Raw genomic sequence first — 24,769 nt, 5'->3', positions numbered from 1 at the left:
GAAAGTATTGTGATCACAGTGTGAATGGATAGCCGGCCTCCCCTCTGGCCTCTCTCACTGTGACCTTTCTCTCAATCATTTGAATAAACCAGAGCTACCGAAATCCATCTGCCCTTTGTCTTCAGCTAGGTCTGCTAATCCTAGAGAGAGAGAGAGAGAGAGAGAGAGAGAGAGGTCGTTTTTATTGTTTTTTTCACTTTTGTTTATTATCTATTTCACTTGCTTTGGCAATGTAAACATATGTTTCCCATGCCAATAAAGCCCTTAAATTGAATTGAAATTGAATTGAGAGAGAGAGAGAGAGAATAAGTGAGTGTAAAAACCTCACTGAGCATCCTGTGTATTTCCGATGCAATAAAATGTCAAAAAGCCTGTTTTTATTCAAGGTGATAAGCAAGTAAAGGTTAATTTAGGAAAAATACTGATTCTGGAGCAGTATATAAGATTTTTCTTAAAATCTTAAGCGATTTTCTTAAATTTGTTATTCATAATTCTCTACACACATTCATCAATTCATACATCTAATTCATACACCTGTCCATAATCCCATAATGTTTATTTATTTAGTGGTAATGTTCATACACTTTTATGTTTTTGAAATACATGAAAATGATGATTGCAAATAAATCCATGTGATTTATTTGTTTATTTTAAAAAACATGTCACAATGTTTTTTTAACCTATGTTATTGCAATAATTGCATTGATGGTTGTTTGAAAAAATAAAGATATGTTTGTCATAGTTGATTATCTCTGTTTACGTTTCCCCATATGAAATGGTAATTTACAAGTCCAATTTCATTCTCACAAATGAACAAAAACTCCTCTCTGCCGTAAAAAAAGGAGTCCTCTCGCCCTCTTTCCCTCTCTCAAGAGAATATGCTCTTCATTCGTTTTCTTTATCCCCTTTATCAATCTGAAAAGGACATTATTGAGGGGTGTGAAGAGTATTTAAATAATGTTTTTTGCTAGGATCAATCAACAGCTTCCTACAAAATGAATTTTAGGCACTCTATGTCATTGTAATAGCTGTTTCATATAATTTGAAGTTATATGTACCTGATTAATTATTTGGACAATAACACAGTCTAATATTGTTGTAATTATGGCATACAATATTTATAATACCAACAATGTATTTTCCACAGTTATTAATCTGTGTAGCATTTACTTACACATGAGAATCAATGAGAATATAACATTTTATGAACATGATTTAAGAATAGCAACATGGCAGGCGATGTTGTGTCATAAAAGTACAATCTGTGATTTTTCTTAAAATAATGATTTACTGACATATTTTAACTAAAAACATTCATTTTCATGGAGTCCCTTTTCATGTGGCTTGCTTAAAAGTGTTAAACTGGTGGAGAGAGAGAAAGAGGGGGGAGGGAGGGAGGGAGGGAGGGAGGAAGAGAGAGGGAGAGAGAGAGAGAGAGAGAGAGAGAGAGAGAGAGAGAGAGAGAGAGAGAGAGAGAGAGAGAGTGAGAGAGCGAGAGAGAGGAAATGTAAACAAGGGGTAGAAGGACTGCTGTAGTAGACTAAAGCTACCCATAGTTTCATATGCACAGACCAAGCTTTAGCAATCCAATGTAAATGTGTCCTTATCTATCATAGTGAATAATTTCACTCATATTCAATCTGTCAAAGGCATTGATGCAATAGCTCAGAGCTAGCCAAAGCTTTGTTTCTCTCATCTATGTTCTATGCGGTTTATTAAAGGATAGTTTTAGACTTTTCAATTGTTGCCAAGCCACTTGGCTGATGACTGAAGCTGTATGTCACACACATTCATCAGACCTACATGGCAATCAGTGTGAACATGTTACCAAAGGCCTCAGCATCTAAACAGTCACCGAAGTTTAAAGTGATCATGTATTATGACTATAAAAAATATAATAGATATAATGTTTGTACCTTACCCTTTTGCCCCCCACGACTAAGTACCATGTTGCAGCGGTTAGTGATTGTTGTGTGTTTTTGATTTGATTGAAGTTGAAAACCCTTCTGCAATTACGGATGTAGGAAATTCAAGTGTATTGAATAGATGAAGGTAAATGGGCTCATTGATAGAGTAGATGGGCCGCTAGTCCATTTGGGTTCACCTTCTATTAAATGGTGCTAAAACCTTCACAGTGGTCCATGCACTTACTGAGAACCAGGGATAGGCTACCCAGCCTGGCAGCCTCACAGGGGCCTGTGAGACAATACCATGCCAATACCATGCTATTCTCCTGGGCTTAGCTCCGGGGAGGGGGTTAACAACGTCTCTGAACGGCCCACTCTGGTGGGCTTCTACTGGGTAGACCCAATCTGAGATCCCCCTTTCAGGCCCTCCTAGCAATTACTTCAGGGGCCTTTGCCAGGGCCCTAATCCAGCCAAACTCAAAGCTGGAAGGCTAATTAGTGACAAGCTTTTACTGTCCAAATCTCCTGTAGCTGCACAATGGCAGGTCTCCCCATGCCAGAACAAATGGGCCCTAAATGTCTATAGTGTGTAGGCTGGACAGAAGAGAGTAATAGGACTTGAGTGAGTTTGAATGCACATTATAAAACAACTATTAGTGTAAGGTAATGAGTAGGCTGGGCAGGGAATGAATCAGGATGGGGATGAGTGGGCATGGCTGGGATAGACAGGGAGGGAAATACTGTGCTAATTTGTCTCCATATTTCTGTCAAACAAATTACAACAATCCCTTGTTTTGGGATTTTCTAACATGGAAGTTAGAACAACAATGGATTTATGTCAATTTCAGTATTTATATTTTTTGTCATTGTTATGTGTGTGCATGCGTGCGTGCATGTGACACCCTTGTTTCTCCAAATATAATGAAAATACTGCACTGCACAAACATTGCCGTAACCTGGATGTATAGGTCATTTTCTCATCCCCTTTTGTCTCTCTCTTTCCAGAAGGGCAGCTTGAGACAGATCCTGGTGGTCAAGGAGAGTCGTCTGGAGTCTGGTCAGTTCCTGGTCTTGACCATCATCTCCATGGTCCTGATCATGGGGGCGCTGGCAGCGTCCGGCTGGCTCTTCTGCCTGCGCCACCGTTCCCACCTCCAACTGAAGGAGAAACTAGCCAGCCTGGGGACTGACACCAGCGCTGATGCAACCGCAACCTATCAGGTGAGAGGAGCCTCCTCGTCCTCAGCCAATCTCAGTGCAGCAGTTGAGTGCTCTACTGGTAGAGCATGCGCTCTGGTCCCGGTCCCTGACACTAGACTTATTCTGATTGGTCTGCAGTGACACGTAGTCGCTGTGTATTGAATGAGTTGATTTTAAGGGAATATCTGGTTGTTGTTTGGTTTTTGTCACACTTGTGACAGTTGGTTGTAGAATGTGTGTTTGTTCATGATAGAGCTAGGTTGTGACTTAAGGCTGGTTATCAACAGAATATATTGATATGTAAAATTTTTGTAACCCAATTGCAAGATTACCCTTCATTTGATTCTGTATTATGTGAAAGTGTTTTTTGTGGTTTGGTTGTAATTTAAGACATCAAGGAAATAGAATAAACAATTGCCAGTCAAATGTTAGCCTCGTAAAACCAGACTGACCGCTGCGCTCAGCCTGGTTTAACAAGGCTGGTCAAATGTTTCTAGAAGTCAAAATTTCCAGTGAGAGTTGTATTGGCTATGACCTATGACTAGGGGAGGGGCTTTTTAGCAGGGGAGCGGGTTCATTGTGTGACCTATTCCTTCCATTCCTCCAGGTCTAGCGGCTGGCTGGGTGGCTGGCTCGTATTGATTTTGTCTTGGCCTCAGCTGTGCTCAGTGTGGACACTCATCACATTTCACATTTACATTCTCAATATTTAATCAGCCTTTCACAGTGTCTTTCCCGATCGTACACACTGAAGATGGACAATCATTAAGAGAGTAGAGAAATGTGTTCTACTGTAACCGTTCATTTGGGCCCGTTTCTTTAATGTTCATTTTTTTTGGGGGGGGGGTTTAATGGACTTTTACAATATTTACAATATTTTATTATTTGTTTACAATATATATGGGTTGTTGTAGCCTCATATCTCCTATGCACATACAATAACAGATGAATTGTTACATTATGTCCCATTTTTGGACAACTTAGGATGTTGGCATTCCGCCAAGGTGATGGAAATTGTGTTTTATTAAGACAGTACACATAGTTTCCCTGTTTTTTACTGGCGCCTCGCCATTAAAGCTAGTTAAAGGGATAGTTCACCCAAATTACAAAAGTACACATTGGTTTCCTTACCCTGTAAGCAGTCTATGGACAAGGTATGACAGCAATCCATGCTTTGGTTTAGTTTCCCTGGCACTGTTTCCACATGCTAAAGCTTTAGCATTTGTGACACAAATCCCATTCAAATCATGGGACTGATATTAGCTTTTTTCGCACATTATGTCTAAATCATCTGAATGTATCTCAAATTGATTGTGAAGCCCAACAAATCACTTATAGATGTTTTGAACATGATGCGCGAAAAATACTAATATTTATGCCACAAATGCTAAAATGTTAGCACGTGGAAACAGTGCCAGGGAAACTAAACCTAAGCATATTGTTTTCATACCTTGTCCATAGACTGCTTACAGGGTAAGGAAACCAATATGTAATTTTGTAATTTGGGTGAACTATCCTATTAAGGAGGACAATTATGCCTTTGCAGCCTAAATGGAGGATGCTTTATGTACGAGCTGGTCCATGGGGGACATGAGTGTATTACCGGGAATGCACATCAATCTTAGATGATAGTGCAGATCTAGCAGCCACTATCGGCTGCCTAAGCTAGTGTCTATCCTCTCTTTTAGCCTTCTCTGGTTCCCCTTTGTTGGGGGTATATGCAAGTAAATGGGTTGTACAAATTGCACAAATTACCAGGTTTTCCAGAAATCCAGGTTGGAGGATTCCCTGATTTCCTGCTCATTCTCTCCTCCAACCACAGTACCTATTCCAACTGGGATTCCTGGAAAATCTGGACATTTTGGCTGTGTTAACAGAATTGTTCAACCCTAGCCCTATGGGCCCATAAAGGGAATAGAGTGCCATTTGAGATGCAACCCTTGACTCTGTAAAGGTGTAGACTAGAGAAACTGGATTAATTATTTGGTGGACATGGAAAGTGCCCTGAGGCCGTGGCCCGGGGCAGATTCTCATGGTTATAATGATTAAGGTTTGACGTAGGGAAAGCTGATCCTAGACCAGGGCTTAGAGGCTGGTCCCTGGAGTGAAATATCACAATAATAGATCATGAGATAGACTAGTAGCAATGTGCTGCTTTCAGAAGACGTTTACCTGCACTGCCTTCTGCTGTCCTGGCTTGCAGCTATGGGCCCTGGTCAAAAGTAGTGCACTATGTAGGGAATAGGGTGCCATTTGGGATGCAACCCTGGTTGTTAATTGTGGTTGAAGATCAGTCTGTGGGTCTGACTGGTGCAGGCTACACACCAAACACGCTTCATTATACTGTGAATATAATGGAGAAATCTTCAGCTCCAGTATCGGGAGCGGGGAAGTAGGAAGGGGGAGAGAGGGGGTTCGGGTTCTGTAAGATTGCATCCTTTTTTTCTTATCTTTTCTCTCCTTATTTTGAGTTGGGGGAAGATGACTGGCTGGCTAGATAACGCCCAGGCTCCAAATCCCTAATGGAGCGTCTGTGAGCACAAGGCATGATGGGAGAAAACCTGAGTAATTTTGTAGAGAGGAGTAATCTTCATGGTGGGGTGGCGGCAATGGGAGAGAGTCTTTTATATAGACGTCTCTTCTGAATCTCTCTGATTTCCATAGAATAACAATAGAATTTCACCTTCAATATCATTCCAAAGGCCTACTGTACATGTGCATACATAGGTTGCTCATCTCTGTTGTAGCTTTGTAGTTATGAGAGAGTGGCTGCTCAGTTCAAAGAAAATCCTTTGGGTTTAAAGTATTGATTCCCTGTTATGTTTTAATTTCTTTGAGTAATGGAAACCGAGATTCATCGTACCTAAAGATGAATATGGTTGTTACATTTTGAACGTGGGCATTGTTTTTGTTGCTCATGGGCAGTCTCTTTCATTTTGGGCTGTAGTTTTGTGGCTTTTGTTTCTCATCTATTTAACGATGTTCTTCATAGTAGCTTGTGCATCCTTATAAGACAATACATAAGTACCTAATGTGTTACAAAACAAGTGGCTCATAGAAATTGTTACCAAATGTATACAAATGGAAATCAATACTTAAGACATCCCCTGCCAGCCAGACACCCAATGTATTGTTACAGTTTATTATTATTTGTTTTGTAAAATGGTGGCAATATACTGGCTTGACCTTGGCAATTCAAGCTTTTTGAAGTTCACTGCATGACCTTTGACTGTGTTTTTTATTTCCTGACATTTATATAGATAGGTTTGCTACAAACCATGCTCCATAGGCCACAGTGATATCCCAGACTTATACAGTCTGCAAAGATTAACAGGGGTCATGTGAAATCATCTCAACTAATCAAAACAATGTCTGTCTGGCTTTTGTATTAGTCTTTAATGAATGAGAATGAATTTGAGTAATATTGTATTTGTAATATTTAGCCTTGACATTACAACAAAGTCATTTTACAACAAAGTCATTTTTATTTGCTTTGATAATACAGTAAGAATCAACCAGAGTCAACCAACGGCTGATCAGGTCCTCCTCTCTCCTCTCCAGGAGCTGTGTCGCCAGCGGATGGCTGTGCGGACGTCGGAGCGTGCAGAGCGCCCGGAGCCTCTACGCCGCCACTCACGGCTGAATAGCGCGTCGTCTCAGTTCAGCGATGGGGGACCCATGGCCAGCCCCTCTGCCCGTAGCTCCACCTCATCCTGGTGCGAGGAGCCTGTCCCTGCCAACATGGACATCTCCACCGGACACATGATACTGGTAAAACAACATACTACTATAGTCTGTCTGATGCGAGGAGCCTTTACCCTCCATCATGGACAACATCTTACATTACAGTAGACGCTCTTATCCAGAGCGACTTACAGGAGCAATTAGGGCCAAGCGCATATCGACAGATTTGTCACCTAGTCGGCTCAGGGATTTTAACCAGCAACCTTTCACTTACTGGCCCAACGCTCTTAACCGCTAGGCTACCATCCACCCCTGTTTGGAGTCAGTATGCAGTATCCACCCCTGTTTGGAGTCAGTATGCAGTATAGTGTGTGTAGGATAGGATCTCTATGAGTGTGTGTGTCTATGCTCTGTGGTTCCTATTCCCCTAGCACTCAGCCTCCAGCTTTCATTCCGTTTGTCTGTCTGGCTCTGTCTCTCTATCCCTTTCTCGTCTCTATCCTCGCTAGATCTCTGCGATTTTTCTTTCCATCTCTGTCTTTCTTTCTTTCCATCTCTATCTCCCTCTTTTTCATTTTCTCTCACTTTATCTTGGCCTGTCGTCTCTGCCATTCTTTCTCTTGCTCTTATTTTCTCTCTCTTTGTCACTCTCTTTATCCCTCTCCCTTGCCACCCTCCCCCCCTCTCTCTCTCTCTCTCTCTCTCTCTCTCTCTCTCTCTCTCTCTCTCTCTCTCTCTCTCTCTCTCTCTCTCTCTCTCTCTCTCTCTCTCTCTCTCTCTCTCTCTCTCTCTCTCTCTCTCTCTCTCTCTCTTTCTCTCCCTCCCTCCCTCTCTCTCCCTCCTGCTCTCTCTCTCTATGTTGAAGCCAAAGCAAGACGGATATTGCATTGCGATGAGAGCTGTTCAAAAGAGAAATATCATTACCCAGCTGATTGTCAGTTGAAGGTTTCAGATTTTTGTTTTGCTTTTCTTTGAAAAGCTTTGAGTCCCTTGTGGGCCCCCCCAGTTGCACACACAATGGATTGTTTTAATTTTGTTTTATTCATTGCAGACAAGCTTGATAAAAGAGATGGATAGATGCCTGGCAGTGTTTTCATTAGTGGGGTAAAATTCATCACAGTACGTGTCAGGCTTTTGTATCGGAGTCAATAGTGAATGAGAATTAGTTTGAGTAACGTGTATTCGTCATAATGGATGGGCTTATTGCAAATGTTATTTGCTTTAATAATAACACAGTAAGAAACAGATTCACTGCAGATTCACACGGACCTTGACTCCATTTTGACTCCTGAGTGATTGACAAGGAGGTTGTTTCTCTTTTGAATTCCATTCACACCTCACGTGTAACCATGTGTAAGATTGCCTTGGTATCACTGATGTCAGACCAGATTTCTTTCATCTCTCCTGTGCTGTTCTCTGTGGATCTCATGCAGTGTGGACTGTGGCAGTGATGAGTACCTTACTCTCTCAAGATATATAATATAATATATAATATGCCATTTAGCAGACGCTTTTATCCACATGCTGGGCTCTCTTATAGCTCACACCTACATCTAACTCACTGGAGTAGGAGGCTCTTTCTGGCCCAATCTACTCTTATCCAAGTTTCATTTGGGCTTCATCCCCTATGGCACCCTATCAGCCCTGTGGGCCCTGGTCAAATGTTATGCACTAAATAGGGAATAGGGAATAGGGTGCCATTTTGAGTCATTTGCTTGCACTTTACTTTTCCTACTAGCACTGATTTTGCTGATAACTTCTTTATCAAGGAAGAATTGACTTACTACGACTGTGATATGCGGTTGTCTCACCTAGCTACACTAAAGAGGGCTAAAAAGGGCACGACAACACCTTTTCCCCGTCAGGAGACTGAAAAGATTTGGCATGGGTCCCCAGATCATCAAAAAGTTCTACAGCTGCACCATCGAGAGCATCCTGACCGGTTGCATCACCGCCTGGTATGGCAACTGCTCGGCATCTGACCGAATGGTGCTACAGAGGGTAGTGCGTACAGCCCAGTACATCACTGGGGCCAAGCTTCCTGCCATCTAGGACCTATATACTAGGCGGTGTCAGAGGAAAGGCCAAAAAATTGTCAAAGACTCCAGTCACCCAAGTCATAGACTTTTCTCTCTGCTACCGCACGGCAAGCGGTACCGGAGCGCCAAGTATAGGAACAAAAGGCTCCTTAACAGCTTCTACCCCCAAGCCACTGCTGTTTATTATCTATGCTTAGTCACTTTAACCCTACCTACATGTACAAATTACTTCGACTAACCTGTACCCCCGCACATTGACTCGGTACCGGTAGCCCCTGTATATAGCCTCGTTATTGTTATTTTATTGTGTTACTTTTTATTATAATTTTTACTTTAGTTTATTTAGTAAATATTTTCTTAACTCTATTTCTTGAACTGCATTGTTGGTTAAGGGCTTGTAGGTTGTATTCGGCACATGTGACAAATAAAATTGATTTGATTTGATTTGATCATATATACAAAAGTATGTGGACACCCCTTCAAATTAGTGGATTCGGCTATTTCAGCCACACCCGTTGCTGACAGGTGTATAAAATCGAGCACACAGCCATGCAATCTCCATAGACAAATATTGGCAGTAGAATGGCCTTACTGAAGAGCTTAGTTACTTTCAACGTGGCAAGGTCACCAGATGCCACCTTTCCAACAAGTCAGTTCGTCAAATATCGGCCCTGCTAGAGCTGCCCTGGTCAACTATAAGTGCTGTTATTGTGAAGTAGAAACGTCTAGGAGCAACAATGGCTCAGTCGCGAAGTGGTAGGCCACACAAGCTCACATAACGGGACCGGCGAGTGCTGAAGCGCTTAGCGCGTAAAAATCATCTGTCCTCAGTTGCAACACTCACTACCGAGTTCCAAACTGCCTCTGGAAGCAACGTCAGTACAAGAAATGTTCGATCACCATGTGCAATGTCTGCAGCATTGAAAAAAATAAGTAATGTCTACAGCATTGAAGGTCCCCAAGAACACAGTGGCCATCATTCTTAAATGTAAGATGTTTGGAACCACCAAGACTCTTCCTAGAGCTGGCCGCCCGGTCAAACTGAGCAATCGGGGGAGAAAGGCCTTGGTCAGGGAGGTGACCAAGAACCTGATGGTCACTCTGACAGAGCTCTAGAGTTCCTCTGTGGAGATGGGAGAACTTTCCATAAGGACAACCATCTCTGCAGCACTCCACCAATCAGGCCTTTGTGGTAGTGGCCAGACGGAAGCCACTCCTCAGTGAAAGGCACATTACAGCTCACTTGGAGTTTGCCAAAAGGCACCTAAAGACTCTCAGACCATCAGAAACAAGATTATCTGGTCTGATGAAACCAAGATTGAACTCTTTGGCCTGAATGCCAAGCGTCACGTCTGGAGGAAACCTGGCACCATCCCTACGGTGAAGCATGGTGGTGGCAGCATCATGCTGTGGGGATGTTTTTCAGCGGCAGGGACTGGGAGACTAGTCAGGATCGAGGCAAAGATGAACAGAGCAAAGTACAGAGAGATCCTTGATGGAATACTGCTCCATAGTGCTCAGGACCTCAGACTGGGGCGAAGGTTCACCTTCCAACAGGACAACTACCCTAAGCACACAGCCAAGACAACACAGGAGTGGCTTTGGGACAAGTCTCTGAATGTCCTTGAGTGGCCCAGCCAGAGCCTGGACTTGAACCCGATCAAACATCTCTAGAGAGACCTGAAAATAGCTGTGCAGCAACGCTCCCCATCCAACCTGACAGAGCTTGAGAGGATCTGCAGAGAAGAATGGGAGAAACTCCCCAAATAGAGGTGTGCCAAGCTTGTAGCGTCATACCCAAGAAGACTTGATTATGTAATCGCTGCCAAAGGTGCTTCAACAAAGTACTGAGTAAAGGGTCTGAATACTTATTTAAATTTGATATTTCCTTTTTTTTTGCTTTGTCGTTATGTGGTATTGTGTGTAGATTGATGAGGGGAAAAAACAATTTAATCAATTTTAGAATAAGGCTGTAACGTAGCAAAATGTGGAAAAAGTCAAGGGGTCTGAATACTTTCCGATGGCACTGTAAATAATGACTTCCAAGGTTCAAAATCAGAGTCAGCAATGGTGGGGTTAGTTTGTATTATTGCCCAGACTTTATTCTCTCCTATTTTTGTAGACCTTCTGGTGTTGAGACATATTGAAACCTGCAGTCTGTGTGTTTTGGTCACTCACACTTCTTCACCGTGAATTAGAATGTGTAGGGATTATTTCAATGCACAGTATGTACATACTGTGTATCCAATTTCAAACATACAGTATTCAAAGACAAACAGCCTTTTTAGGACATGAACAGGAATGCCAGCTATGTGATTCTGCTGGCAGGCTTTCAGCCCCATGGATAGCTCCCCACAGTAATGCTTCCATTGCGTTTATCTTGTTGTTGCCTTTTGATTTCCCTTGGAGACATGTTTTTAGTTTTCTTTACAGTTTTTATGCTGTCCAGTAGATATGGTCGTGATGCTGATATAATTTCCATTGTTACTGCATATGTACCCTCCGTAAATGCTTATTTGTTGCCTCAGAAAATCGATAGCAAGCCCAAGGCAACATTGCATTATTTTTATGACTTACTTCCATGTCAAATCTAATTGAAAATGAATCATTTGTTGGAGTAAGGCAGGAGAGGATAACAGCAAATATATCAAGCATAAGTGATTTGTTCGCTTTTATTCGATCCCTGATTGATAGGACTGATTGCAATGCCCTTCCTCTCCTGGCTGTCCCTGACCTCAAATTATGAGTAGGCTGCCTACTACTCTTTTCAGACACATTACACTTTCCCCATTGTATCCCCTGTGACTTCACACAGTATTTCATAGTCAGTTACTGTTAGGAACTCTGGGAACACACCTGCACAACTGTTATTACAGTAACAGTACAGTGGCACAACAGTAGCAACGTTGTGTTACCTGTGTGCCTTTATTTCCTCAGTGTGAGTTAATATAGCTTCTCTATGTGGCTTATGAGGGCTGTTGTTAGGGGGATTACTCAGTGTTTCCTTGACACCCGTCCTCTCAGCACCTCTGATTGGCAGCCCAGACACTAATCCCTTATTCACTAAACCCTGTTACCCTGGGTGCATTCCAAATGGCACCCTATTCCCTACATAGTGCACTACGTTTGAACAGGGCCCATAGGGGCTCTGGTCAGGCCCATAGGGCTCTGGTCAAAAGTAGTGTACTATGTAGAGAATAGGGTGCGAAATGGGACACACACTCTCTGCCTCTAGAAGAGGAGGTGGTCCGCTGCTTCATCCGATCCACAATCAGGCTGCTACATCACTAGATACATATCCCAGTTTCCACATAAAAAGCACATTTATTAGAATTTGTGATAGACGCAGAGTAAGCCATTGAATGGCGGCAATTCTGTAGCCCTTCTGAATGTGTAGTATGTACTAATATAGAGTTTCTATGTCTGTGTAGGGGAGGTAGACGGGTGTCATGCTGTGCAGCTACAGTGTTTGCATCCTAAATGGCACCTTATTCCCTACATAGTCTACTACTTTTGTTGAAAAATAGTGCACTATATAGGGAATATGGTGCCATTTGAGACGAGACCAATATACTTGTTCCCCGCTGTCAAGAGAACTGCATGTGACTGGTTCTGTCAAGTGTTCATGACACCCTGTCATTCAACTGTCACTTCTGAAAAGACTGCATTGTTTGTTTGTTGTATGGGCGACATAGCCTCCAACATGCAGATTTGTGGTCGCTGCCAACAGTATTTTAAACAGAATGATACGATGGAGATGTAGACAATTACTTTTTTTCTCACAAATTGTATCAATTTCAGTCAAAGGGAAAGCAAAGAATTCTTATTTAAAGTAATTGATGGGTAGTAGTCAATGACAGCCAACCCCTCTGGGTTGCTAGTTACTAGAGTATATCTATTGTTACTGCAACGAGGCATTATAATCAGACCTACTAAATGAGGAATTTAAAATGTGCCCTCTATTACATTGCTTGTCATTTGGAGTATGATCTACTAAGACATGAGTCCAAAATGAGTCCAAAATGGCACCCTATTCCCTACATAGTGCACTACTTTTGACCGGAGCCCTATGTGCCCTGGTCAAAAGTAATATCAGGGCATCTGGATAGATGAAAAGCTGTCTTATAAAAAGCATATTGACGAGTTAATTAAGAAGCTGAAAATAAAAATGGGCTTCTTCTATAGAAATAGCTAAATAGTAGAAAGCAGACTATTCAGTCGACGTTCCTATCAGTCCTAGATTATGGCGACATCATCTACATGAACGTAGCTGCCACTTCATTAAAGCCGTTAGATGCAATTTATCATAGCGCACTGCGCTTTATTACGGGCGACAATTTTAGTACTCATCACTCTATTCTCTACCAGAAAGTTGGTTGGCCTTCTTTGATGTTACGTAGGTTGATACATTGCTATGTTTTCATTTATAAAGCCCTTTTTACAAAAAGTCACACTGTACCTAACATCTTTACTTAACTTTAGACATACGAGTTACCACACCCGTCTCAGGGTGTAAATCAGCTTTTAGTGTTTTATCTTCAAAATGTTATAAAATGTAATGTTTTGGTGAATCTAGGCCAATTCAGAAAGCAGATTGAGGACCTTTTTACTGATCAATGTGTTTGTTTTTTATGACTTTTTCTTTCTGCTTGCATTTTGTATTTATATTTTGATGTGTATATTTTCTGTAATTTATGTAATTCAGGGCTCATCTGTAAAAGAGACCTTGGTCTCAGTATGACTCCCTGATAAAATAAAGGTTTAATAAAATAGGTAATTTGGGACGCAGCCTGGAAAAAAACGGCTGCCAGAAACTGTCTACTAGTTTTTGACAGAGATATCGCTTGACATTCATATTTTCTGCCTATAGTGAATGGCGGAAGAGGGGATATTAGCGGGGCTAATTTCCCATACTGTCCTGTACTATCTCAAAGTATGTCCCTGTATATACCTACGTGTCTGTTGTGTCCATGTTGAGAGTTGTTTGACAGCCTTAGCTGAGCTGTAGATAACCACCGTGCATCACCTCTCCAACCCAACGCACCTCCACTGTCTTTAATGTGTGATAAAAGCCGAGCACATCTGGGTATCGCTTTCATTGTATTACCCAGCTGATCCCCCACATCAGTTTATGAGACTGTAATCTCCTCCCTTACACAATGACGGCCTAAACCGTTTAACCCCGCGGGGAGCAGGGAGCGTTGATACAAGCGTCAGGCGAACACTGTTACTCTGAAAAAGAGTCTTCTCCGCAGCCTCCGAGCTCGAAAAGACCTACCCTGGTTTGTTAGAGGAGCAGCGTGTTCTGTTTTTTTTCATCCCCCTGCTTTTCTTTTCTCCTTTGTCTCCCTAGCTAATTACATTTTGTCTTCTCCAATCGACGGCTTAAACGCAGACAATCTTATCAGGGGCTGTGCAAGCGGTTTGAAAGACGGTGATTGAAGCACTCTGTATTTACAAGTATTTCCAATGCAGACAGACCTTTCATGGTCTTAATTGCGAGGAGCAGTTTTCGGTAGCCCCTCCCTCCCAACACCTCCTGAATTTACCCCCTAACCCCCCCCCCCCCCCCTTAATGTTTACACCATGGAGAAGCTTAGGACAAATTACCATGATACTGTACCTGATCATGGCTCTAGAGCTGTCTGTCTGTCTGTCTGATGACATGGGTTTAGTTTTCTGCTCCAGTGTGTAGATAGGAAGGCTTTTGAGATCCATTGAAATAGAGTAGGTCTACAACATAGGCATGAATTGTTTTGTATTTTATTTGATCTATTCTAGACAGTGAATGACGATCACAAAATATTCTATATTCTGGGGGCACCCTGCTCCATCCCTCCCCTCTAAATGTTTCTGTATGTAATTACCTTTCCATTTCCAGTTCATTACCTTTTGTTTGGTTATTTAGTTATGTGGGTTCTCTCCCCTTTGTCTGCTCAGTCGTACATGGAGGACCACTTGAAGAACAAGAACCGTCTGGAGAGGGAGTGGGAGGCGATGTGTGGCTACCTGGCTGAGCCCGGCGCCTGTAAAGTGGGCCAGGACAAACACAACACCAAGAGGAACCGCGCCGATGCCGTGGTCGTCTGTGAGTATTTTTACACCTCTCTGACCGTGTGGTCATGTATGACCGCAGTCTGACCACATCTCTCAGTAGTCGATCACTAGGTTATTCCTGTGTTATTCATGACCATGTGATCTGACCAAGAAAAACAGTATTTTCAATTCCATAGAATTTATCAGTAATTAAATGTTTCAGTCGTGGAAAAGCAAAAAAATGTGTGGTGACTTATGTATTTCTATTACAGATGATCATTCCAGAATAACCTTGAAGGCCGAGAATAACCATGGCAACTCCGATTATATCAATGCTAGCCCAATTGTGAGTAGCAGTCCACATCCCATACTCCTTCACTTTATGTTTCTTTTAAGCTTTATTGTTGCAACTCTACACAAAGACCAGTTGAGGTTGGATTATATTTTGAAATTCAATTTGTTTTTGTGAATTGTCATACATTTTCCCGTTGATCCGTTTGCCTTTGTTCCTCCACACTTTGCCCCTCAATGAATTTGCCGTGTCTTGTGAAATAATAGTTTGTCACCTTCCCTGTTTTGAAATGGCTGCTCTCTTGAGATAACAGCTCTGCTTTAATGTACTCTTTCCAGAAGAATGGTGGTGTATTATTATTTACACTCAATAATGTGTCCCCAGAACAAATCCAAAACGACTCAAATATCAGAAAGGTTCAGCGTTATATTCCTGTATTAAAAAAAAAAACTCTTTGGAGAGATGGACTAAAAGCATATTACTGAACACCAGTGCTTGACTTGGGCAGGAGCTCACCAGAGCTGTCATGGGTGGCACTCTGGGAAATATTTTAATAAGGCTTTACACTAAGCAGTGTGTTAATTTAACACTGTTCCGGTGTCTATAGGGGTCCACAGACTCAACACTTTCAGTGTTGATTTAACACTTTCAGTGTTTTGTAGTTGTTTTTACACTGTTGACCACATCTATTTATTGTATTTCCTGCATTTTAATGCATTCATAATGTATTAAGTAATAATGATATCATACTTTCATTATAACAATCTATACGTATTACTGCTTCTGAAGTCATAGTATTTTGAGTGATAAGACCCTTTCAACTTCTACTTATCTGTGTTGTTGTTGGGCTGAATCTCGTATCTCTCCTCCCTATTTCTCTCTGTGTTTGATAAGAACAACTTCTGCAAGATTGTCCTTTAAAGATATGTTATGATACATTTCTCCATTTGCATTTCTCCAATATTAGAACGTCAAACCAATTGATCTCTTTCCTGTATTTGCGTTTCCTTTCAAAGTGGAAAACAATTAAATGACAAGTGGAGTTGTCATTTGGAGTCGTTTCTCCACTCCTCCATGTTGCCATTAGTAGTCAGAGTGGGTTATGCTGTGCTTGGTGCAGAGCAGAGTAGACACAGTAATCAGTGATCCAGCGCTGTACGGATGAAAGCATGGTAATTACGCCACAACAGGACCCCTGGCTGAGCCCTGCGAAACTACCATAATTACGTCTGTCAACACACCCTCTTCCTCCTCATTAGCCCAAGGGAAATGGCCCACAAGTAAATCATTTGTCATCTTTTTCTTGGAATGTGGGGTTCGAGTGGTAATGGGGTGGTAAGGGGGGCATCCACTCTACCCCCACAGTCATGGCGGGGTGACACAAAAAATTACCTTAGACACGCATTATGCCCCGATGCTCCTCCAAACTTCTTCAGCTCAGGTCAACAGACGATTGGGCACCCACAATATACAGTGTCATTGGTGTGAGGTTTAGCTGAAAGGAATCCAGCACGTAGTGTCTGCGTTCTAAATTGCACTCTATTCCCTAAATAGCACTACTTTTAACCATAGCCCTATGGGCCCTGGTCAAAAGTAGTGCACTATATAGGGATAGGGTGCCATTTGGGACACTGCCAGATAATAGTACCAGGACGTGCTGTAGAGACACAGTAGATTGTCTTTAATGGACGTCTTCTCTTCTTTTATGAACTTCTTTCTTTATGAGATTTCATAGTAGTTATATTAGCACTGACTAGGAGAGATGATTATAGAGGTTTAATTAAATTCTAATCACTTTGACTACAGATGTGCAGCATAAGCTATGGAAGCGTATAGCTCTTCCATAATATGAAGCTAGCTAACATGGGCCATTAAAATGCACCTGGCTTTACAAATACATTTTGTAAGATTGCCTGGAATTCCTGTTGCCTAGCCGTGTTATTCAAAATGGCATTTCTGGAGAAGAACTAAAGAAATGAATGCCCTTTTCCATTCTATGCGCTAACACCTCAGTTAGGTAGCAGTGCTTTGTTAGCATCACACTCTCCTGCCTAGTTGAAATTTCACAGATGGCTTTTTTTTATCCTGACAGAAATGAAAGACTTGATGCTAAAAGCTATAGGCCCCAGCTCCCTGTTAGGCAATCTCAAGGACACAGACATACAGTAGCTATGCGCTGCCTGACATCACTGTATGAATACTAAAGGCAGGACATGAAAAGATGGCCTCCGTATTTCAGCTTCTCTCCTGCTCTTCTCTCTCTGTTGGTGGGAAAGCTAGATAGACCTTGGGAAAACAGCATCTTTACCAAATAAAAGCTGTTTGGTTTGAGGTTTGAGGAAAAAAAATCTAACAGAATATTAAAGTCGGGTATAACTGAGACCATTACCGACACCATAGAGGCCCTGGTCAAAAGTAGTGCACTATATAGGGAATAGGATGCCATTTGGGATGAACACATGCAAGATCAATACCACCAACATCATGAACAACAACCTAATTATGAAGAATAAATAAGCTCTGGACTTGTGTCTCAAATGGCACCCTATCCCTATATAGTGCACTACTTTTGACCAGAGCCATATGGGCCCTGGTCAAAAGTAGTGTACTATACAGGGAATAGGGTGCCTTTAGGGACTCAGCTTCTGTCTCCACTCTGTTATTGCTCCAGCCCTAAATGGCTCCCTGTAAGTGCTGCACAATTGCACCCATTTCCATAGTAATGGGTGTGGATGTCAGTCATTGGAGTGTCATCCAGTGGATATTCAGGACTGATTTCCGTGCAACACAAAGGTTTATCACTGTCTTCTTCTCTATATTAAGAGATATACTTATCTCAATGCAAGACTATTGTATGAAACTGTTGTATTGTATGAACCTTTGCAGTATGAAAGCACGGGAACATAAAAGGGCTATGATTCATTTCATACAAAACAGAACTCGACTGTGCAAAAATATACCGTAATATCATGTTTACCCTCAAAAATACAGAACAACCATTTTTTTTTTGCACATTGCAAAATGGAGCCCTGAAAGTACAAATGCCCAATGAATTGAAGTGCACTGATTCGGCTGGTTAGCTCTGGTTAGCACAGGCTGCCCACGTTAAATGGGAACCAAAGTGTTTATTTGGGGAATACAAATTCTGTTGCACCCCTTCATTACACATTCATGTTGCTTGAAGTGTGTTTGACTGATGATCTCGCCGAAATAACTAGCCTCTAATCAGCCGAAATATAAAAAACCTATCTTCTGTAATGAAACAATGGCTTTGTCTGTGTGTTACAAAATGGCTGAAATTCCAAAGGGTTTACTCATGTCTTCTCTATTCTACTTCTCCTTTTAACAATAGCCATGACTAATGCTCATGTGCAATTTGGCTTGAAATATCTAATCTTTTGTAAACGCTATTTGTTCCCTTTTGTTCATTGGCTTTCTCAGACTAATATGAATAGACAGACAGTAAAGGCCAGGGTCTTGTTCTGTGGAGCTGGATGTAGAGCTGGTATCAAGCCCATTATGTTGAATCTTTAATATAAAACAGAACTTCAGGGGCAATTGCAGAACTCCTTCTATCCTTTCCTCTGCCCTCTGTATCTCTGGGTTCTGCATGCCAACACTCCACACACACACACACACACACACACACACACACACACACACACACACACACACACACACACACACACACACACACACACACACACACACACACACACACACACACACACACACACACACACACACAGAGAGAGAGAGACACCCCGATCGCCTCTTCTATAGGCCCCTGTGACATTCTCTGACTAGCATCAATAATATGTTGGAGAGACGATGTAATTTCCTTTAAACATGGTCTTCCTCTAATCAGAAGCATTAAAGAATAGCCATGCCTGGAGGATAGAGAGGGGGGAAAGGTAACAGAGGGAGGCGAGAGAGAGAAGTGGATGGAGTGAAGAAGTAAATGTGAAAACAGAAATGGAGACCCGGACGGCCATAGAAGAGAAAAGGCGGGAGCACAACCCTTAGATTATCAGAGAGAATGCATGGACTGCTGTTACACTGTCTTGATAAGCTAGCTCTAACTGTAGAGACAGGGCTTGCGTCCCAAATGGCACCCTATTCCCTAAATAGTGCACTACTGTATATAGGGAATAGGGTGCCATTTGGTACACAGGCAGTATGTACACAGGCAGTTCACCCAGTCTTCACACACAACTCTTGTTCTTCTTCCCGTCTTTTGCCAGATGGACCATGACCCGAGGAACCCCATGTACATCTCTTCACAAGGCCCTCTACCCTCCACCGTGGCTGACTTCTGGCAGGTAAACCATAAAATGATCGGTGACGTCATTTTGAATACTGAATAGCTCCCTATGTGTTTATGCTAGAGACTTGCTGTTTCTTGTAGTGATATGAAGTTTGCGCCTATTGCATAACATGGGGCTTGTGAAAGTGGCTTTTTTCTACACGAACACGAAGGTGTTGGTTGTTCTGCTCTACCATGCACACAAGCTTCAGGGGAGTCGTCTGAAGGTAACCCAGTACCAGGCGCTTATTTATTTTGTTGAGTTTTCTAATGTCTCTTGGCATTCTCTCAACTAACTTCATGAGGTAGTCACCTGGAATGCATTTTAATTAACAGGTGTGCCTTCTTAAAAGTTAATTTGTGGAATTGATTTCCTACTTAATGCGTTTGAGCCAATCAGTTGTGTTGTGACAAGGTAGGGGGGGTATACAGAAGATAGCCCTATTTGGTAAAAGACCAAGTCCATATTATGGCAAGAACAGCTCAAATAAGCAAAGAGAAATGACAGTCCATCATTACTTTAAGACATGAAGGATAGTCAATACGGAACATTTCAATAACTTTTAAAGTTTCTTCAAGTGCAGTCACAAAAACCATCAAGCGCAATGATGAAACTGGCTCTCATGAGGACCACCACAGGAAAGGAAGACCCAGAGTTACCTCTGCTGCAGAGGATACGTTCATTAGAGTTACCAGCCTCAGAACTTGCAGCCCAAATAAATGCTTCACAGAGTTCAAGTAACAGACACATCTCAACATCAACTGTTCAGAGGGGACTGTGTGAATCAGGCCTTCATGGTCGAATTGCTGCAAAGAAACCACTACTAAAGGACACCAATAATAAGAAGAGACCTGCTTGGACCAAGAAACACGAGCAATGGACATTAGACAGTGGAAATCTGTCCTTTGGTCTGGAGTCCAAATTGGAGATTTTTGGTTCCAACCGCCGTGTCTTTGTGAGACGTGGTGTGGGTGAACGGATGATTTCCCACACCGATTTGTATTTCCCACTGTAAAGCTTGGAGGAGGAGGTGTTATGGTGTGGGGGTGCTTTGCTGGTGACACTGTCTGTGATTTATTTAGAATTCAAGACACACTTAACCAGCATGGCTACCACAGCCTTCTATAGCGATACGCCATCACATCTGGTTTGGGCTTAGTGGGACTATCATTTGTTTTTCAACAGGACAATGACCCAACAGACCTCCAGGCTGTGTAAGGGCTATTTTACCAAGAAGGAGAGTGATGGAGTGCTGCATCAGATGACCTGGCCTACACAATCCCCTGACCTCAACCCAATTGAGATGGTTTGGGATGAGTCGGACGGCAGAGTGAAGGAAAAGCAGCCAACAAGTGCTCAGCATATGTGGGAACTCCTTCAAGACTGTTGGAAAAGCATTCCAGGTGAAGCTGGTTGAGAGAATGCCAAGAGTGTGCAAAGCTGTCATCAAGGCAAATGGTGGCTATTTGAAGAATCTCAAATATAAAATATATTTTGATTTGTTTAACACTTTTTTGTTTACTACATGATTCCATAAGTGTTATTTCATAGTTTTGATGTCTTCAGTATTATTCTACAATGTAGAAATAGTAAAAATAAAGAAAAACCCTTGAATGAGTAGGTGTGTCCAAACTTTTGACTGGTACTGTATATATTTTTTATACCAACAGGGGTCCTAAAATTCTAAATCAAATGGCTGAATTATACATTTTATTACCATCTTAAAACAATTCCATATGTTAGCTTAGTAGATATTGCAATATAAGTGCTTAGACTTACAGAGGTTAATGAAACTATGAAATGTACATAGGTTGACTACAGGATTGTTTTCTTTTTCAGTTAATTATTACGATTGTCCTCATGTAACAAGGTTTGTTGCATTATGATACATCAAAAGAAATGACAGTAGCCTACACCTCTGTGAATATGAATACAAGGGAGATTTGCCAGCTTGCCATTTAGACCTGAAGTTACCTTCAGCTATTCTGGGAACCCGGCAATGCTTTGCTGCCTCAGATTTATGCCGGGTTACCAAATGGTGCTATTATGCATTAATGTGAAAGCACCCCAGTCATTAGGAGGGCCATTGCTCCCATAGAGTCGAATTAATGCATCAGCTGTGGTACTGTTGTGTCTGTAATATGAAAGCATGGACCAGAGACACGCACAGCCTTCGTCCCAAATGGCACCCTATTCCCTTTATAGTGCACTGGTCAAAAGTAGTGCACTATATAGGTAATAGGGTGTCATTGGATACACAGCCATAGACCAGCTGGCCCCTTTACTCCCCCTGTTGAGCTGGAGGTATACTAACAGTAGGTCCATACATGTCATTATGGAGTCTGTACTCCTGTAATGCCACACAGAAGGAAAGGTTTTCATTATTGAGAAAGCAGATGTCATTTTAAAAGAGATGCTTGTTAATGGTGTCTTTCTGACGCAAATTGTGTGTGTGTGTGTGTGTGTGTGTGTGTATATGCGTGCATTTGTGTGCGTCTGTGTGTGTGTGTGAGTGGTGTCATGTTAGATGGTTGGTTTGTAACACAGCAATTATGCTTTTATCAAGCCATTATGCTTTCCCTTTGTTTAAAGTGCACCTTGATTGAATACACCATTTTGAAATGGCTTTTGTTAATGTGCTGTCCTTACTCTTTAATGGAACATTTTTAAGCACCTCATGAAAAAGTTGCTTATTGTTTGCTTGTTTGTTTGTTTTTCATTTCACACTGTGAATAAATAACATATCCATTATCAAAATGTAATTCAAACCATTTACAGCTGAATATTTGGCTTAGATTACACTAAAACTAGCTTATCGCAACTTGCAAATAATTGAAAATCAAAACTACAGTATACCCAGAGTGATGGACTTGAAAAGATTGCAATAAGTAATGAGTCTTTCAACTTTCAATATAGTTACATTGGCCTTGAATGTACTTAAAAACTCTTTCCAAATAAACTAACAGAAAAACATGTAAATAAGAGGCGAGGTGCAGGAGACGAGGAGTCTTTAGCTTTGGTCTGTCTAATCCGCATTGGGCTCCTGCAGCACTCTGAAAGGCTCTCTCTAATCCTCCCCTCCCGTTCTCCCTCCCTCCTTTCCCTCGCTACGTACCCTCGTACCCCCAGCCCTCCACCTTCCCTCCTTTCCTCTGTCCCCAGCCATTACCTCTGCTCAACCATGGCCTCACCCGCTCTGCTCTCTCTCTCTCCCTCTGCTACTCTCTCTCTCTCTCTTTCTCCCTCTCTTATCCTCCCTCTTGTCTCTCCCTCCCCCTCTGCTCTCTCTCCCCCTGTACTCTCTCTCTCCCCCTCTGCTCACTCCTTAGAGTTCAGGGAATAAACCAGTCACCGTGAGGGTTCAAAGAGCTAAACAGGGATCTTGACTTGGTTCTCTTTTTATTCTCTGCTTGTGTGCTCAATAATGGAGAGGGATGTCTAGTCACTAAATTACTTTAGAAGTTAATTAAATAAAAAGTATATATTGAATTCATTTGTTTATTCTACACTCTTCGGGAAAAAAGGGTTCTAAAAGGATTTTTCGGCTGTCCCCATAGGAGAACCCTTTTTGGTTTCAGGTAGAACCCTTTTGGGTTCCATGTAGAACCCTCTGTGGAAAGGGTTCTTCATGGAAACGAAAAGGGTTCTACCTGGATCCAAAAGGGTTCTTCAAAGTGTTCCCCTATGGGGACAGCTTAAGAACCATTTTAGGTTTTAAATAGCACCTTCTTTTCTTAGAGTGTATCTGTCAGTATTTGCAAATTAGTAAAACAAATGAGACAAATAAAACTGATTATTTAATTTGATGCCTCTTCTTTGGTACTTCTACCAACGTGCCTAGACGTGGGCACAGTTGGCTTGTAATGACACTGCTGGGCTGAATCACAGAGGTACACTCTCAGAAAAAAGGGTTCCAAAAGGGTTCTTCGGCTTTCCCCATAGGAGGACCCTTTTTGGTTCCAAGTAGAACCCTTTTTGGTTCCATGTAGAACCCTCTGTAGAAAGGGTTCTACATTGAACCCAAAAGGGTTCTATCTTGAACCAAAAGGGTTCTTCAAAGGGTTCTCCTATGGGGACAGTCGAAGAAACCTTTTACGTTCTAGATAGCACCTTATTTTGTTATTGTTTACAGGCAGGACCATTGTATTTTCATTGTTCTCATAAAACCAGTGTTTCTTCCTCATTTTCCTAATGGCTGTACTGGGCCTTTCTACCTTCCAAGGAGATATTAGATTGTGATAAGATGAAATGGAGTGAATCAGTTGAGCTAGCTCAGTTGGCAGGGAGAGTGAGGGGCACACGGAGGCGCTGTGTGACTTCCTCTGAACTACAGTACAGTAGTACAGCTCAACTGATCACACGTCAGTGGTGGTGCAGACCAATAACGTTCACTCACACAATCCTGTACATCGTATAATAACTTATCTATCCTGCTGAATGACTAACATTGATTTAATTTCAATAGCATAACATCAATCAATCTCAATGCGTCATTATACAGTTCTTCTTGTGCTGTCAATGTTCTGTGGGACCTTTCTGTATTAACTACTACTGTATTGACTCATAGTGTATTGACTCATACTATATTAACTCATACTGTATTGACTCACAGTGTATTAACTCCTACTGTATTAACTGCTACTGTATTAACACCTACTGTATTTACTCATAGCATATTGACTCATAGTGTATTAACTCCTACTGTATTGACTCATACTGTATTGACTCCTACTGTATTAACTCCTACTGTATTAGCGCCTACTGTATTGACTCCTACTGTATTAACTCCTACTGTATTGACTCATATTGTATGAGTGCCCTGTCTTTGTTAATATGACTAGATTTGAGCCCTCCTATGTTCCCTTGTGTCTTCAGATGGTGTGGGAGAGTGGATGTGTGGTCATCGTCATGCTAACGCCCCTGTCTGAAAATGGAGTCAAACAGTGTCAACAGTACTGGCCGGACGAGGGCTTCAATGTCTACCATGTATATGAGGTAAAACAATTGTCCTTGTTTAGGATGTTATTTATTTGTTTAAGATATTATTCATCTGAATTTTTATGAAATGGTGTCCTTCCACATATCTGTTTGTAGTTGATTTGGTCCAGGGGTATCACTCAGAGAGAGTTAGTCTACAGTAATTGATATGCAGGTAACTGCCAAAATAATGGAAACACTTGAGTAAATGAGGGATACAAAGTATATTGAAAGCAGGTGCTTCCACACAGGTGTGGTTCCTGAGTTATTAAGCAATTAACATCCCATCATGCTTACATGCAAACCTTATTGGCCAAGTTGCGTGCA

General features: G+C 41.8%; 1 protein-coding gene across 1 annotated transcript in view; it reads left to right on the top strand.

Moving 5' to 3' along the window:
* LOC121569845 (receptor-type tyrosine-protein phosphatase N2) overlaps positions 1–24,769 on the top strand; it is a 320,798-nt gene that overhangs the window by 271,521 nt on the left and 24,508 nt on the right. The window contains exons 12-17 of the mRNA XM_041881082.2: positions 2,913–3,128; positions 6,669–6,878; positions 14,771–14,918; positions 15,139–15,212; positions 19,403–19,480; positions 24,341–24,460. Coding sequence (XP_041737016.1) covers positions 2,913–3,128; positions 6,669–6,878; positions 14,771–14,918; positions 15,139–15,212; positions 19,403–19,480; positions 24,341–24,460 — 846 coding nt within the window. The remainder of the gene's footprint in view (positions 1–2,912; positions 3,129–6,668; positions 6,879–14,770; positions 14,919–15,138; positions 15,213–19,402; positions 19,481–24,340; positions 24,461–24,769) is intronic.

Source organism: Coregonus clupeaformis, chromosome 7, assembly GCF_020615455.1.
Source record: "Coregonus clupeaformis isolate EN_2021a chromosome 7, ASM2061545v1, whole genome shotgun sequence".
Lineage (NCBI taxonomy): Eukaryota > Metazoa > Chordata > Actinopteri > Salmoniformes > Salmonidae > Coregonus > Coregonus clupeaformis.
Note: the sequence above shows the minus strand (reverse complement) of the source record. Positions and strands in the feature narration are given on the sequence as shown.